The sequence below is a fragment of the Sinohyriopsis cumingii genome, chromosome 7, assembly GCF_028554795.1.
Source record: "Sinohyriopsis cumingii isolate HCF-2022 chromosome 7, ASM2855479v2, whole genome shotgun sequence".
Taxonomy (NCBI): domain Eukaryota; kingdom Metazoa; phylum Mollusca; class Bivalvia; order Unionida; family Unionidae; genus Sinohyriopsis; species Sinohyriopsis cumingii.
Genome location: NC_142967.1, coordinates 108,547,140 through 108,566,320, shown reverse-complemented (window position 1 = coordinate 108,566,320; position 19,181 = coordinate 108,547,140). Strand labels below are relative to the sequence as shown.

The following is a 19,181-nucleotide window of genomic DNA, read 5'->3' as shown; positions in this document are numbered from 1 at the left end:
ATTAATTATATCAAATTATATTTGCTAAATTTAATCATGCAGTTTTATTTTACAGTGGTACAGTAAGTAAAGATGTTATTTTATATGGTACATACAGCATTTTTGTAAAAGCTGGTGAAATTATTGATAATTTGTGAAATTATCATACCGTTCATTCTTGTCACATATGACTTCGAAAAGCAAGATATATTTACAGTGGTGGAATTTTCAGGCACTGTCATAGAGGACGTTCAGGAAATGTTCTTCTCAGTTACCAATTGCTCATCATCACAAAGTGTGTACAGTTTGGACTGAGAATACATGCTGATGTCCTTAGAAAAATGCTCAATGGCTGCAAAATAAGGAGCAATATCTATTTCTTCTTAGCATGAGTTATTGAGCCTGTGTCCCACTTCAGATCTCTGACGAGTCTCAAGGGGGATGCCGAGATGCTCCCTCCACCCACCATGAAGATTCAGAAGACAATCTCCATATCTTAATACAGGTGGATTAAGAGATAGTTGCAACCAAGAATTTGAATTGCACATGCTGGCTCAGATAAGTAAGGCTTTATTGTAGAGACTGTTGATGATAGAACATAAAATTTTAGAACCCCATTAGGAATAAGCCTTTAGCTCAGCCTGCGAGGTGTGATAATTCATATATCACTCTGCCTGTGGCGACTGAGGGTGCAGAGTCATACTTATCTCCACCTTCAAGGCATGAATATACAATAACCTGTACTGTGTCTGTACATGACAATGTTCATGCTGGACATAATGTTTAAATATTTGATTCATATGACCAGCTGTACCCAGACCTGCCAACCCTTACAATTTGGCCACAAGTCTTACAGAATTGACCCTTAAAATATGGACTTATGGAATGAAAACACAAATTACTGAAATATAATTGCAGTAAAATCAAATTACTGGCTTGGCTTGATTTGATTCGCAGTTGGGTTTCATATTAGATTCAGTTAAGTTAGTCCATGCATACCAACCATTATACTTTCAGTGTGATACTTTTTTTCACCGAATTACGCCTTACACTCACCTGTACATGGATCACACTTTTCCAGTATATTAAAAAAATAAAAATAAAGAAAAAAGAGTTGGTTGTCATTCATATTATCTCCTTAATTCCGCTCAAAAGATTTGAGAATATTCTAAAAAAAGGAAATCTATTACACAAGAATGGCATAAGGGCTAATTCGGCCATCATAGATCTACATGTACTTTCTGATTTTCTATTTATAGCAACTGTGTACAGCCCATTCCAAGACAACTGATGGGTTTCTTTAATTTGAAACTTTACGTCACAGTTTCGTTATAATGGTAATCAAGTTAGATAGCTGACCAGTCTGTACTTTTAAAGAAAATGACATGTAGACATGTTAAAGTGAGTGTTTTAGTATAAATAATTTTTCAGTATGATTTGTGTTTATGTTCTGATTCTAATCCACTTTGATTTTTCCCATTTTTGCCAGGTACTTTGACCTGCAGATCCAGGTTAACTCATTCGGCCCCAGAGGTTTTTGTCATTTTTGTTTGAAATGTGCGTAGGAACATATGGAGACCGCAATTTATTCCAAATGCCCACCTTATCCTAGTTTTTGCAAAGGTTCACCTGTCTGTGTTCAGTTAAGACCGGTATGCCTTAGATCTGAGGCCAAAAGGTCTAAAATCCGAACACAAAATCGCATTCCGATCTCGAGCGAATTTTGGGTGAAAAAAAACCGGGTCCAAAAAATGAGCTTTTTCTCTCTGTATTTTGTAGTGCAACTAGAACTTTCAGATTATTTGATACCATTTTAGAGCTATATCTGTCTGCTTTTTTTTAATACCACCCACGTTGGTCTATCTTAAATGGCCTCGATGCTGCAGGGCTTTGAAGTAGGGTACAGCCTCATCACGCCTACAGACAGGATCGGGGCCGAATCGGTTAATCAAGTTTATGGAAATTTCTTTGAAATTGTCAAAGAATGGCTCTTTTTGTAACTTATGTGCAATACTGATTCACAAATGATGAAATAAATAAGTAATATTCGACATAAAAGTGATGTCACGAAAATTCACCCATTAACTCATTCGGCCCCAGAGGTTTTTGTCATTTTTGTCTGAAATGTGCGTAGGAACGAGATTTGGGGTGCTATTTCTGAATACATCGTAATACAGCGGTTTTCAACAGATTATCCATGAGAATAATGCCTAGTTGTATTAGAAACATCAATTTCCATTGGTTATTTTGCTTGCGCATGAGCAGAAGGGTAAAAGTTGGATTTTTTTTTTTTTTTTTTTTGCTTAATAGACCCATCATTTTCGTATGGAGACCGCAATTTATTCCAAATGCCCACCTTATCCTAGTTTTTGCAAAGGTTCACCTGTCTGTGTTCAGTTAAGACCGGTATGCCTTAGATCTGAGGCCAAAAGGTCTAAAATCCGGACACAAAATCGCATTCCGATCTCGAGCGAATTTTGGGTGAAAAAAAAACCAGGTCCAAAAAATGAGCTTTTTCTCTCTGTATTTTGTAGTGCAACTAGAACTTCCAGATTATTTGATACCATTTTAGAGCTATATCTGTCTGCTTTTTTTTAATACCACCCACGTTGGTCTATCTTAAATGGCCTCGATGCTGCAGGGCTTTGAAGTAGGGTACAGCCTTATCACGCCTACAGACGGGATCGGGGCCGAATCGGTTAATAGTGAAAAATAATGTAACCTTTTCATGCAGTTTCAGGGCCTTCTATTAGATTTAAGGTTGGAGGGTGCATTGACAAAGTGGACAGGGATTTAGGGGATCTCACCCGATGGAGATAGAGTTTTTTTAAAAAGTAGCCTGGTTTAAAGTAAAAGTAGCAAGGTAAATCACCTGGCTGGTAAGGAAAGCCCAGCAGTATACTGTGATTATGGCTTGTGATATATTTGCTATTAGTTCATAGCCTCAGTGAAGTAGTGGTACTAGTAAAATATAGATTACACTTTTAAGCTCAGATTATGCTTTCTTGCCACTTTTATTAGCAAACATTATGGCTGTACCTGTCTTTGGGTTGGCATGTATTATTTATACAAAAAGTCTGCATGATTAAGCTGTTGCATATTACAGTTTCTAAAAGTGGCATCCAAAAACGATGCATTTCTAAGATGAAAGGGACATTAAGCCTCTTAAAAGTTGTAATAGTCGGTACAGAAGAATAAAAAAGAATATTTAGATTCACAGGGAAAAGAAGCAGGAAGAGCAACAATTACTATTATATTTGTTGGACAAATGGACGAGTTGATTATGTTCTTATGGCAGGCGAAATGAGTGCAATGAACATATGAAATTAAGAAACAATTTAAGGACTGCATCAAGTTTGAAAGCTAAACTAGAAGCCATTAAGCTCTATAAGGTTTGGAACTGCAGTTTGTGAAACTGGACTGGAGGTAATTAAGGTCAGAGTGTACTTTACAAACTTTTTAGTTGAACATAATGTTTACTATTCACTGCATCAGTCTTAAATCACACTTATGGCTTTTAAATGCACATTTTCCATCTTTACAACAACAGTACATGATATTGTGTTATACCTTACTGAAAATTGGCCCAACTTATGGAAAACAACTTGACTGCCTTACTGAGGTCTTCTTAGGGTTGCAGGAAGGAACCACAATTTGACTTTTATTGGTGGATGGGCAACCAGCCAGCCATCCGTACCACCCAACCATCATGGCATTTATCATCTGCACTATATACCATTCTGACTGTCACCCAACTGATCAAGCCTTGGACTGGTGAAATTTCCGTCTGTCTGTCCACATATTAAGACAACTAAGGTATCTTACACTGAACATGCCACACACCTAAAGCAATTAGCTGGACCAAACGTTAATATACTGCTTCAGAGCATACTGTCTTTATTCGTAGAACCGTCTGGCTGAGTTGTACCAGCATTATAATAACACCACTTTTAATGGCATATCCTATGGAAACAATTATGCATATCAATGATATGGCATCATCATTGTCATGTGGAACACTTTACCCATGGAACCAAGGTGTACAAGATGTGGAATGTGGACAATCCATTGCTAGATGAAGGGGAGAAATGGAAATGCATGAATCATCCAATCTGATAATAGAACTGACAGAATTCAGCTTTAAGGCAGCTATAGAATAAATTTATCACATCCTGTCTGTATCTGAATTTCCACGTCCACCTATTGTCAGCCCTACCTACATGGTAAAAGCTTCTGTTGTAGACTATGATGATAATATGCCATCATAAATGACATTGTCTCAGTCAGCAAAAGTTGCAGAAATCACTGGATCTCTTCTCTCAGAAAACCCGTTTACTTTAAAATCAAGGGAAAGTCATGGGCCAGATATTTTTATAATAGCTGGATGTGTCCACACAAATAAGAGAAGCAGATTTTGAGAAAATGATTTAAATAATCAGAATAAATGATAGTTTCTTTTTTTATTGTGTCTATTATTTTCTGTCACATGGTCAACATTTCACAGTCTGGATCACTTTAGACATGGATTTGTTTTGCACATGATAGTTTTTTTGCAGTGGCAAATGGAGACAAAATCTTTGTACATGTGAGCCATATATAATGTATATAATTGGTGTTTAGGTCATTTCAGACAGTGGCATGGCATCCATGTTCTGTGAACACATTTGGTTTTTTCAGAATCATGAATGATAGTATTGAAGATATCAAGATGCATATTAGAAACATTTAAATCTAGGCATTTCATCTCAGGCTTAGAAATTGCCCATATTTGCTCTGCTTGTGGAAAATTGCTGTTAAGAAAAACATCAATGGCATTGAGACCTGGAGAACTAGAAAGTTTTTCTTTACACATCATAGTCATGGTTCAAAGAGATTAGTGTTTGTGAACTGTGGGAATGAATGTTAGTTGCATGCCAGTGTTATTCTAATCACACCAGGCATCGGTTGTTCACAGAACTTGCAATTTTGCTGTATTTTGACATTTCTGATTTTCATAACTTGTCTTTTTCAGCTTTGATTTTTGTACAGCAGATGAGTCACACTCGCCAGTGGAAAACCTGGGACAGATGGTGTCTGGGGATAGAATTCGTCCATCTCCATACATGGTGAGTTTAATTTAGAAACATTCTTTGGTTTGCTAGATAATCTGAGGAGAAATGACTTTGAGAGTGATTTAGGGGATGTCATTAATGTATATTTTAGATTCTGATATATTCTGATGATGGTGGTGTTACTGTCATAATTATACATGCAGGCAGAACATCAGTGGAACCAATACAATGGATGTTTGTGACAATTAAATCAACATTTACTTTTCACACCCTGAAACATGTGATCTCCTTTATAACCCATTTTTGGAATTTTTTGGGTTGCAAACAATAGCTGTAATTAAAATTGTCTGTGGAGAGTTATAAATATGAAATTAAGGTTTTCCTTCAATGATTTTAACAGGGTGGGAGCAAATTTTGATGTTGCATCCATGACCAGTCACATTTAACTCACTGAGGTATTAGAATAAGCTTTTAATTTGATGTTCTCTTGACACATTTTGTGACAAGTGAAATATCAGCAGAACATATTTCTAATGGAAGAATAATGAAAATATCAATAGAGCTTTTATTTTTTAGAAAAAGAAAAACAAGGTTCCTGCCTGGATTGTATTAACTGCATTCCAATCATCTTGGTTTGAACACAAATCTAAAATCTATCAGTTTGTTTTGTTGAAATTCAAGTAGGACTTAAAAATCAGCCAATTAAAAGTTAGAATTTTAGACTTTAATTTAAGAACAGTGTCAGTGAAATAATAGATCATTGACAGAGTTTCCCTTTGACCTTACTTTTGGTGTTTTGACCCATGAATCAGCTTGACTCTTGTAAATTTTGCCTTAAGTTTCAGACACTATTTGATAACCATAGATGTTGTTGCTGTTTGAATGAGCATGCCTATGCACCTGTGTAACCTACTAATCAGCTACTGCAACCTACTAATCAGTTACTGCAACCTACTAATCAGCTACTGCAACCTACTAATCAGCTACTGCAACCTACTAATCAGCTACTGTAACCTACTAATCAGTTACTGCAACCTACTAATCAGCTACTGCAACCTACTAATCAGTTACTGCAACCTACTAATCAGTTACTGCAACCTACTAATCAGTTACTGTAACCTACTAATCAGTTACTGTAACCTACTAATCAGCTACTGCAACCTACTAATCAGCTACTGCAACCTACTAATCAGTTACTGCAACCTACTAATCAGTTACTGTAACCTACTAATCAGTTACTAATCATTTGTTCTCTTGAGAGGTTGTCAAGTCATATGGGATTGTCCAATAACTGACATCCATGTGGACTTGCATCTTTTGTTTTTGAGGAAGATAAGTGACTTGTTTGCATGACACAGATTGAGATAATTGAAATTTTACACCTCTTTATATAGGGAATCAGCCATAATTACTTGAAATTTAAAAATGGCAGACAGAAATCAAAGAGAATTGATTGGGGTAAGTATCACATGTTTGTTCTGATGATGCTATACTGTCTACAAGAATTTTTTCCGAAATAATGATTTAATGCTATATTAACTGGTCATACTACCCGTATATAAGTGAATTACTTCCTACCTGATCATTCTTTAAAGTTGCCATTTTTCATACATTTCACCATTCTTCCAGTTTAACTCATGTTTGAAGGAAATGATTTGTTTTTAAAAAATTATTTGACATTAGCTGTTCATGAAAATAATGAAAATGTCTGGTTTCAATAACATTCAGATAGTCAGTTTAGAGCTAAGAGGTGCCACCTCTTAATTCAGACGCTGAAGTCGCTTGTAATTTCTTTTTTTTTATGTGACATATCGGCAAATTCCGCTAGTGACTACTATAATAACTACAACATTCATACATGGCAGACAAATTAGTTTGAGAGGGAAGGAAAAGAGTAGGCCCACTTTTATTTCAAGTGGATCACAGAAGAAAAAGTATACAGAAAAAATGTGCGTTAGATAAAAATAAGTCTTAATGAATATTGGTCATCAACTGGGGCGCTGAAATACTTGAAGGGCAACCTTGGCTGAAGACAGACCCAGTTGTTGCAGATTTCCTAATTAATTGGAAATCATTCTACATGAACTTGTAAGAAAAAAATATACATCAGGTATGCCATCCTTTTTTATCGATTTTATATACAATATATTTATTTATATTTAGAACAAAACATTTTAGAATAATATCACATAAGGATCACCCACCATCCACGACATGTGGTGTTGGCTTCTTCTGTTTACAACAGTAATATCATCAAATATTGTGTTCCAGCTAATGACTGAAGTCGGTGTTCCAGCATTTGACTGAAATCAGTTGACTCACAGATGTCACCAGTGAATATCAGATTCATTTTTACGCGTGCGAGTTTCTCAGTTTGAAAGAGAAATTACATGGCTCATAATGTGATGAAAGAGTGATATTATCTAATTTTAAAGGCACCTGATGTTGTTTAGTACCAATATCACTCAAGATTCAGTATTAAAGAAGTGATTTGGCATATATGACTTTTTGCACGTAATGTTGGTGTTGAGTTTTTAATGTTACTGTTATACTATGTACATTGTTCTTGATTGCATGACATTGTGTTATATCAAGTGAGATTTAGTGTTAGTGTCAAACCCACTTATCTCTACCTTGGTTATCTTGAGAACCCAAGTATGTTGAACATTTTGGTCTGGTCCTGAAAAAATCCTTTGTTATGCTAATTTTTCCCCGCTTATCTTGACCCCTGTTAAATGGATTGATAAAATGAAATCTAAATGTAAGCAGGCTCATATCAGGTGTGGAGATCATAAAACTCAGAACCAAAGGTTGAGATGGAGTTTGCTTCCCACAGGAAATGATCTTTCAAAACTAGTACTTTGGGACAAAATTTCAATGCTCAACCTTAGTTTCAATTTTGGTCCACCCACAATTATTTCATTGCCATTCCTGTCCTTCAAGGAAAATTTAGATGGAACAGCCCTTCACAGATAAGTACTTCGAAAGAGTAACAATTTTTCACTCTTGATGTATTCTTAATTATTTTTCTTTCAGTTTGAATTCCTAGAGGATATCAAGTGTAAGAAAGTATGCGAAAAGGAATATAAGCCAGGGGATGCTGAGAAGCTGAACTTCCTGAAAAGGGCAATATCTCTGAACTATCAGCATCATTGGTAAGAAGAATTAAATAAATTCAATATATTGCAGGGCAGTTAGGAAGCTTAAAAGTTTCTAAAATGCAAATAGTCAGTGGACCCATATTTGTTAGGTCCTCCATAAGAGAGGCAGTTACTAGTGAAATGGTGTTTTCAGCAGGGATGACAGGAGTATTCTTTCCAACCCACTTTACATATGAAGCATTCAGGGCTGGAATATGACTTTGTACTACATGTACTTGCATTTTCCACAGATGGAAAACTGAACTTGACGTTTTGGGCATAGTGACTTCCCAGATATCTTATTCATGAAGATATGTGATAGTTCATTGAAAATTGTCATAGTAAATGCCAAAACTATTAAGAAATAGACTGCTAGGTATGACAGCAATTTTTAAAGGTACAAACCATGACTTTTTTATATATTTATCTTAGGAGCTGTGTATAAGAATGGTTTTAAACTCGCTGTTTGCACTCCAAACATACTTTTGTATGGTTTGGACCTATTTTTAGTATCAAGCTTGCTTTGGTTGCTTGTGGTCATTTTGTAAGAGTTTATGTTGTGTAATGTAGTTAATGTCCTTTGTTGAGTAAAGTGATGACAGCGATGATTATTTTTAGCATTGTATACTTTGAATCAAGTCATTATATAATGACACTAAAGCATACCTTGCTACACATTCCTTGCCAACTAATTGTCAGCTAATGGAAGGACCATTTAATGGGATGCAGGAGCCATCAGATTGATCAAAAAAATTATTCTTGATCCAATTTATTTGAAAACAGCATATTATCTTGAGGTAAAAGAAAAATATTCTGGCTGGAATAAAAATCACAGGTTCCACCTCCCCCTTTAAATAGTTGATCTAAAAAATAACTGACCTTAAAAGTGGACACTGCTAAATTAGATGACAAGGAGATTGTAGAAACTGAACTGTAGTCTGACTCTACATAGACTTACTTGAAACATACAGACATTAATTAATTTAAAAGAAGAAACTATGACAAATTAATAGCCAGTACAGACACTTTATGAAATCTCAGGAACTAGACAGATGTTCACCTCTATCATAGACCTACTGTTTTTATGCAGACTCAATGAAGCATGTGAACTCATGCAAATACAATTCATTGATGTGTGAAAATCTAAACAAAATCTAAGTTCTGTGGAGTGTAGTCTTGGTCACCATGGATTTTTGTGTTCAGGTGTAAAGGGTGGAATTTTAACCATGGGGCAAAATCCCCATCTCTAGCTAATTCCTAACAGCATCACTGCCACATCATAGGTGCAGTGTGTGATTTGACCTATATGGTTCATTGGACAAGCAATTTAAGAATTTTCTTTACATGGGAATGAATCATGTTTTGACACTTTGTGTATTATCCATCTTTCTAGGTCTCCAGTTTGCCATGTTTGTTACTATAATGTAACATTTCTGCATGCCATTTCAGTGAGCTGCACATGTTACAAGCAAGATATATTATTAATGATACTGTCATGGTTAATTAAAATGTTACTTATTTTATTAAGGAGGAAACTTTGAACCTGAAGAAACCTACTTGGAACTCAGTATTACCGTATAATTTTATATCCTTTGACTGACTGTCTTGTGCAAATGCATTGTGTGACATGAATTTTCTCATATTTGATGTCGACAAACACTTGTTGGGGGCAGTTTAATGTATATACATTGTTCAGTGTATATCAAAAAATAAATTTTAAAATTTTTTGAAAAATCCAAATCACAGTATATCAAGGCATTCGATTAGTTGCTTTTGTGCAGTTTACCAATCACAGTCTTTATTTGCTGTTATGTAACATGAAATAACATTTTGTCTATTATGATGTACATGTATATAAATTCAAGTGGTATCCTATGATGTATTTATGCTTAATTCAGCAGTTCACAGTTTTGTTAAAGAATTTATTTGCTTTCATTTTCTGTAGAGAAATGTGCATGTTATTACTATTGTTATTTTTAAAAAACAAATTGGAGTATCAAATAAATAATATATATAATTTGTACTGTTGGATATTCTTGTCTTATTAAGTATATTGGGTTCCAGTCGCACACTATTGTATTTCAGGCACAAGCACTTAATCGTCAGTAGAAATACTGTATAAATATAACTATAAAATGCATGTAATGCCAATTTCTTTCATAAAGGATACTGGACAATATGCCCCTGACCTGGTGCTATGAGGTACAGTCAGGTGGGAAGTATTGTATGATTGGATTTCCCGTTGGTTGTTATATCACAAAGGAAGGACATAAGAAAGACAGCTGTACTATGAATGTGAGTAGTCTTCACTTTCGCTGTTGTAATATTTCATTATTTTAGTTTTTGCTGTAACATAATCCTCATTGTTATCTGGACGACCCACCCCACCCCAAATTTCCTTGACTGTTCATCTTTTCAACATGTCAGCAAAACATACATATATATGTACAAAAAACTATTTTTGCATGAGTTTGCTATTACTTTTGATACATTAGCCCTAAAATATATAATTGCATTTGTTTATTTGTTTTTAAAAGATATTTACTTGTAAATCTTCAATTGTTATTCATCTGATACTACAACCAGTGCTGTGGATAATACTGCACTAACAATGCTAATGCCACTGCTGTCTCTATTGTTGAGAATAATACTGACAGTGCCTGAAAAAGTGTTACATAAATCTTACATTTGCAGAAAGGGCCCTGAGTGGCAGAGTGGTCTAAAACACTCACTGTTACAGATCACTGCCATCTCACCTCTGTCTATGTCGGTTCGAGTCTCGGATTTGGCTAATGTGGTTATGTGAGAAAGCTTGCCAGTAGCTTCTCGTGGGTCGGTTGTTCTTTCCGGGGTTTTTCTGGGTTCTTCCTCCACCATTAATACTGGCCACCATGTATAGCCTATATTGTGCTGAAAAATGGCGTTAAACCCTTCAACAACAACAACAACCAGTATGATTAAACCATGCAGCTGTGAGAAACCAAAGAATTCCTGCAGCTGAAAGCCTCTGATTGCTTGATGATTACATGCTTTGATTTACAGTATAGAATCATGTTGATTATCTTATGAAGAAAACTAGTTTTAAAATCGAGACTAAATAACTAAAAGTTGCAACAGTAACATTACTATTTTTCTGTCTGTTACAAATTAATAAAAGAAACTGATATTTTTTACCTTTCAAGAATGATTATTTTAACAGCAGTACTACATCACCTATTAATTGCATTGCTTGCCTTTTACAAGGTGCCACATCTCTGTCCATGCTAAATGTATATATAATTGGAGGTCTAGAATTGAAAAGAATATGTTCTGTCTGATTCTTTTTTCATAGCCAACATACAGAATATCTTCCTAATTTTCGATGGATTTCAGCCAAGTTCTCATGACAAATTCTCCATTGCTGTTTTTCTGTATCCTTTTGGCCAATGTTAGTTTTTATGTTGAGTGTTTTTCTCCCATCCTTGAATTATTTGAATGTTTTTGTGTCCCTTTTGCTAATTATGAAATGTTTCTTTTGCATCTTTCTAAACAGACAAATGCTTTTGTTAATTGGTGACCACTTAGTAACTGGTGTTCAGGTAAGTATTACTGAATGTTCTTTTAGTTTCTGGTCATCTTGCTTCTTGTAAATTGTTCTTGTTAGAGTTTAATATGCCGCAGGGTGTGGGTGAGTACAGGAATACCCCATAGGGTACATGTGCCACTTGCCTGTTGTACACTGGTTTTACACACACAGACAGATAACCTACATATTGTCTCTATACAGATCAGGTAAGAGACTTGGTTAATAGTACACTTAAAGATGGAGGAAGAAAGGTCCCAATTCCTTCTTGTCATTGCATGATGACCTACTTTGTGCCCAGATGGTGTCTGGATCCTTTCCCAGTTTAGGAAATTCAACTCCTCTGGGTGGGAGAGACTCAGGGAGAAATCATGAGATTGCCACATTACCGAGGATCGCTATTGCTTGGTCCAGTATCGTTGTCAGTTAAGGACAGATCCTTGGCCCCTCCCAAGGGAGAAAGACTATCAAAGAGCAAGTCCTGGCAGTTATGAGTTGTGATAGGTATAGTTCTGGTGATCAGTATAGGCAAGTTGCATTTCACTGATGATGAGAGAAAGCAGCAATATCACTGATATTACCTCAGGCATATTCATCTGTTAGTCTATGTTGCCAGATTGGTCTTGAGTCACCAGGTGTCCCACATCAGTAACTCACTGAGGTTTCATCGCAGTACTATACCATAAAGGCAACCAGACACTAAGCTTTGACTGTCAGTCTGTTGAGAGGGATTTGGTCATTAGCTGTTGCACCCTACCACCACCCATCTCTGTGTAACTGTCCACTCCCTGTGCGAATAAGAAATGGGGCTTAGCCTTACTTGACAATGAATCTTCTTTTTTCTCCCCCATGACATATATGTCCCTGTCTTGGTTTCAAGGTGTGGCATACATGACATGCCAGAACCTTTGTAGTCATCTGAGGCCTTGTCCAACAAAAAGGAGGACAGCTAGTAGAATTAGGCCTATTAACCTCTGTAAGGACTTTCAAAATGATGCAAACACTAATTTGCTGTCTTGCTCCAGTGTTTCCTCTAGAGGTGCAAGATTGAGAGTCAAACATCTTCATGGTGTCAGAACTGGAGGTCAGATTGTGTGAAAAACAAACCTTAATGTCATAATTGAGGGTCAGATAAAAATGTGCAGCTCTTTGATGCACAAATTAGGGTTAAGGGAAATGCTGTTCCTCTCAAGAGTGTGATGCCAAGGATGGCAGCATTGGGAGCATTTTCAGTTTGACAAATGCCATTTGCATTCAGGTGGACTTGATTGAGTTTTCAAAAGAGGCTGTTGAGGCAGGTCTTCTCCTTCCATTCAGTTCTTTTAACTTCTCACTTATTGGGTTAGGTGTTGGAAAAGAAGTCAGGACATTTGATAGGGCAATAAATAATGTTGAATCCCCTCCCCCCCCCCCCCCCCCCGGTTTGTGCCCCAAACCCCAAACCTTGTGGGACTAAAAACAGAAAGATTCTTTCCAGTCTGGAGAGGCTTTCAGGATTAAACAATCACTTAAATCTTTTTGACTTCTGCACTCAATGATCCCTGATTTTGTGCAAAAAAAAATTCCCAGGGTCAAAAGTCCACCAGACAGCAAAATGTGTCATTTTTACCCCCCCGCCATTGTTAACTCCAGTCACTGGTTTCAGCTTAGAGTGTCACAGAACCCCAACTGTTCCTTTGTTTCCATGTATTTAAAAAATTCATATGAATACTGATAGAAAGAAAACCTAAATTAACCTCCCTTGGTCAGCCTTTGTATAAGAAAAGATCTGTAAAAGAATCCAGAGTTGGCTTTTGGGAGTTAACTTACTTCATAATAAAGGGCCCTGAGTGGCCAAGTGGTTTAAAGCACTCACCATTCCGGATCACTACTATCTCACCTCTGTCTGCATGGGTTTGAGTCCAAGCCTTGGCTAGCATGGGAAAGCCTGCCAGTAGCTTCTTGTGGGTCAGTGGTTCTAATAAATATCAACTAAAATATTTTTTATCAATGGAAATTTGTGTTCTATTTTTAAGTTCCTTTAAAGTGTAATCATCATAAATGCAATGTGTCCTCTTGTAATTAAATGTAAAATGTATCAATCTAACATAACAGCTATGTCCGCAAGCATAAGAGAACCTAATTAAGTGCCGACCATGTTTTGATATCAGACTAGCAGAAGCATTTGTTGTATTGTTGCACTAAATAAAAAGCAGGCCTCTTTTTCTAATATCACGTTAATTACATCCTTTGAATCAAATAAAGGAGGTGGAATACAAGAAAGGTAAAAAGGCATACAAATCCTATATGCTTAAGAACCAGGAACCTCAGTCGTATGTCAGGTAATTCATTTCATTTGATCAATCAAACACTGCTACAAATGTTGTTTTGTACATAATCTAATTAAACTACCTTGAATTAACTTGCTCAGTCATAACTGATTAAAGATTGCAAGACAACCAAGCGAAATGAGTACTTCGTAAAATAAAGAGCATTGTTATGGATACAGACCATTGGGGAAGAAGAATTTCAGATGATTCCTGAATTTGCATGTAGAGATATCCTCAAGATTATAAGAAGTTTCACTATTACTTACAGCAAAATCACGGCACCAATATTTTACTAATTGAAAATGCAGAAATTGAGTTTTGACATAGATGATTGATTGTCTTAAGAAATAAAATGTTGCGTTTTATGAAAAGAATCTTGTTTGGTAACAACAGTTGTTGTAGACTCCTTCTTTAAGAAAATACTATTATATACCACTCTGAAACCAGACTAATCAACAAAACTTAAAGCCGTTACTTAATACGCAAATATTTTTGCATACCATGTTGGTTGCTGAAACCAGTTGGAATCTTGTTATCGATCTTACAGATGTTGGACATTTTGAAAACAAATGTAATTTATACAAAATAACAAACAACTTCATCAGAAAAGTACTTTATTGACAATTCTTGATGCGATTATATCATGAGGATTCAGTCCTTAAACAGCCCAGTTTCCACCCACCCTGAACCCATGGTTATAGCGGATTTGTTGGAGGTCCCTCGGTAACTCGTGACCTCACTTATAGTGCGGTCTATGTTTTTGGACCCCCAAAGTATGCGTGTCAACGAGGGAGAGGTGTATAGCATTATGTAGCAGATAAGGATTTTGGTATAATAGTCGGTGAAACGCTGATTTACGAAAGTGAAACTTGGATAGCTTATGCTAAAAAAGATCATATATTGGAGCAGAAATATCCAAAGGATGATACAGAGAGTAGTGAAAAATTATACATTACAACCGTAATAAAGTTTCCCATCTTGTTCAAGCTGGCTAAGGTAGCTGTGTATAGGTCCCCTCAGACAGCAGACTGAAAAGTGGATTTCAGCACAGAACAATATTCATATACATATAAGGCACTGATTAGACACAGATAAGGCACAGATTAGACACAGATAAGGCACAGATTAGGCACAGATAAGGCACATATTAGACACAGATAAGGCACATATTAGACACAAATTAGATACAGGTAAGGGACATATAAGGCATAGATTAGACACAGGTAAGGCACATATTAGACACAGATATTAGACGCAGATAAGACTCAGAAACAATCAGCAAATTAATATTTATAAAATGAGATGTGACATCTTTAAAAGATTGTGATTTCTATAGAGCTCTAACAGTGAAGCAGGAAGAAAGATAATTGACAAAGGATTTCATGCAAACTGCAACAGAAATAAGGAAATGAGTGAGTCTGTACATTCCAATAACATAGTATTGAGAGAAAAAAATAAGATTTGTTGCATAAAATGTAGTATTAATACAGTTTGAGAGGCATTGTCATTATGTTAATATTATATAAACTTTGATCTGACTTTATGTCTATTACATTAACTTCAGTAGACTTAGGAAAAGTTTAGAAATATTTTTTTTTTCTTCTTCTAGTATTAGAAAGTAAGCAAATAGCTCCTGAAAGTAATAATGATGTAGATAAATTGGTGCCTATCTCCATCTTCCTTTCTCTCTCTGTCAGCCTAGTTTAAACATGCTTGCAGGGATCATAAACAGTAAACCATGCTCATTTTATCTGCAGTTACTCGGTGAGATAGCATGTTGTGCAGAGTTATTCTCTGTGAGCCACTGTAGCAACTCTGTTAGGACAGGTGTGGGAGGGTGTCTCCACCCCTCACTTCAGTACCTGGGCTTTCAAAACATTGCTTGATCTATACTGTATGACTGTAAGGGCAGTTGCATTTGTTTTCTTGCAATAGTTTTTTTTTGAGCCATCAGCCACCCTCCAGATTTGTAAATAGATTTTGTCTGGAGCCATCAGCCACCCTCCACATTTGTAAATACAGTGTGACCCCACTATAACGCGCTCCATTGTAACGCGAATTCGAATATAACGTGGTTGTGGCATGGCTCCCGAAATTTCATATACTTGTATTTTTCTTGTGCACAAAAAAAAAATCTTAAAAAGTACGAAAAAAACGTAAAAAGTTGCTTATCATTTTGGGGAAGAGATCGTGTATGAATAATACAAGACGACTGTGGCTTGGCTCCTGAAATTTTGTATGTATTTTTCTAGCACACAAACAGTATTTTTTTTCCTTCTTAAAAGTAAGAAGAATAAAAAACGCATAAAAAGTTTATTTTGGCATCAACTAGGTCTTTGCCAATGTCACAAACTTGGATTGTTTTTCCTTATTGGCTGCAAAACATACCATGTAGCTTTCTTATTTGTTGGCGACATTGTTGGCTGTTTAAACTTTTATATACAACCATTGGTTTGGAGTGCAGAAATTCAGAGACCCCATGAAGGAAAGCCACAAACTTGATATAAAATGCACTGAAATTTATCAATTGTTACACAAATTCTTTGTCCATTCTGACAAACCATCCAAACAGTGCATTGTTATATCATAATCCTTTTATCTTGACATCTAGCATGAGTTCTGTATGTTGTGAAATATCCGATTTTTTGTTGTTGACATTTCTGGTAATGGAGATCAACTGGACGAGGCATTGTTTCGTAATCTATCTTTTATCGGATTTTCGGTTGCTCGCTAGTAATTAATATATTTACAAAGACTGACATTTATATGTGGATGGTAAGTAAAATTCCTCCTCATTTCACTCAGAATTAAATTCTTCCGAACGCTCATGTTTTCTGTAATAATCCCTGTCATCAGAGCACCTGTGTCTCTATCGTCCATTGACCCGTTGTTCGTTTTCAGACGCATGCATGGAAGTCAGCATCACACTGCTACCACAAATGTAAAAAAAAAAATCTTACTTTTGGTTTATTCAGTAGGCATGGAGGGACAGTAACTAGAATAGTCTAAGTGATGGCCAATTCTTTTTTAAAAATGTACCCAGATAAAATAGTTTGCTGAAATTTCAAAGGAAACAGATTACCATTGAAGCACAGACTGTTATGAAAATGTGCTCAGCAAATGAAAAAAATACCAGTCTCAATCATGCAATACAATCATTTGATGTTGCCGCCACAATAAGAAATGGGCATTCGTTTGGTTCTCGAAAGCTGTCCTTTTGCGGTGACTTCAATAGCGCATGCAGCCTTCATCAAAGAAAGCCGACTAGTCTTTCAATAACAGCAAAGAACTTTTCTTCAAAGGAAGTCAGTACCAGACTTAAATAAAAGTGATGGAATTTGATGGATTTTTGCATTTTCCATTGTGACTGGAACACATTACCTGTGCTGTGAAAGTTTTCTTTTTATAGGGAAAAAGTTTATGCCAACGGCAGCTTAAAACGCAAACTAACTTTTACCAACTTGGAACATACCTTAAAGTAAATGTGCTTCATCATTTGTTACATGATTGTGCTGTGTTTTTCCTCTGAAATCAGACCAATATGACCTGTTACAAAATTAATGAATATTTTAAAGCTGTGTGTGCAAATTTTCGATGGAATCACTTGTATTGTGGATTCAATGTATATCATCAGGTTCACAGGTGAGTACACGGTCTTGATACTATTCATGCTATACATTAGACATTTATATATAAACAGGATTCACGTATATGTACCAATTCATGGTTCTCTAGATAAAGTGAACCATTATATTATTATGTCTTCTCTGTTTTCACAACAGGTGTATTTCTCATTTAATATGCATCAGTTCAAGATGGTAACTGTACCGACAAAGCACGTATTTTACCGCCCGCGTTTATTACCCACACACACCCCAGAATTTTTTTTGGGGGGGAGGGGGTTTATTTTCTTCAGCTAACTGACTTGGTTGCATATAACACGGTTCGGTATATAACGCGGTCAGGTTTTATGGCTCCCAACTACTGTGTAATAGTGGGGTTACACTGTAGTTTTTATTAGGAGCCATCAGCCACCCTCCAGATTTGTAAATAGTTTTTGTTTGGAGCCATCAGCCACCCTCCAGATTTGTAAATAGTTTTTGTTTGGAGCCATCAGCCACCCTACAGATTTGTAAATAGTTTTTGTTTGGAGCCATCAGCCACCCTCCAGATTTGTAAATAGTTTTTGTTTGGAGCCATCAGCCACCCTCCAGATTTGTAAATAGTTTTTGTTTGGAGCCATCAGCCACCTTCCAGATTTGTAAATTTAGAAATGCAGTAGTAGCAGGTAGTACATACACTGTTAATATGTAGATTTTTCGGTGGGTGGATGGGTGATGAAACTAATTTTAATTATGTAATATTTACCTCCTGCTGTTGCAAAGATTCCAGCATCACGCCATGCACTCAAGGTATTCTGTATAATGAATCAGGCTGCGATCATGTTCTTTTGAGTTATAGGTCTGCAACTGCTAATTGGAAAAGGTAATCTTTAGGTTGGATTGGGAACATGACATCAGTAAAGGGTAAGCAGTGCAATAGTAGCAGGAAAGTAGTACATAATTATAACTAGTTTTATTGTTGTTTGCCTCACCCGAATGAGTAAGTGCCATTGGCTGTAGTAGCACAATAATTATATGCTTTTTTCTTCTATCTTTTACTTAATATACAGTTAAACCTGTTATGAGAAATGCCCTTTCTGCCAACAAGAAATGGTATCTCAAGACAGGTGGTCTCTCATAACAGGTTTGTACAAAAAGACCAGTTTCCAAGATTTAGTTTCAGAACAAATTTAAAAAAAATAACCACAATCACTGTACATATATTCTATTCTTTATTAATAGTACTTGCTAAGATATTGTATGCATTCATCTGAAAACAAAATTATATGTGTATGTTCTTGGAAAACAGATAAGTGTGACACCAACATTAACAGACTGTGTCATCTGAACTTTTCTGTCCTCTCTGCAGTTTCTTTGCATGTGTGTGAGTGTCAGGCTGATAGATGAAATACTCAGGTGACCATTGTTTTTGAGATGACTGTTGAGAAAATAACCAGACCATTGCAAGCGGGTATCCCTGAATAGACTTGCACCAGTAGTTCTAATAGGTTAATGCTAGTCTCTTGCCTATAAGTGGC

General features: G+C 36.1%; 1 protein-coding gene across 2 annotated transcripts in view; it reads left to right on the top strand.

The window, feature by feature from the left end:
- LOC149795912 (transmembrane 9 superfamily member 2-like) overlaps positions 1–19,181 on the top strand; it is a 133,516-nt gene that overhangs the window by 13,363 nt on the left and 100,972 nt on the right. For both annotated transcript variants that reach the window (XM_089965825.1, XM_089965827.1), the window contains exons 3-5: positions 4,991–5,084; positions 8,067–8,185; positions 10,336–10,465. In XM_089965825.1, the coding sequence (XP_089821951.1) occupies positions 4,991–5,084; positions 8,067–8,185; positions 10,336–10,465 (343 nt within the window). The remainder of the gene's footprint in view (positions 1–4,990; positions 5,085–8,066; positions 8,186–10,335; positions 10,466–19,181) is intronic.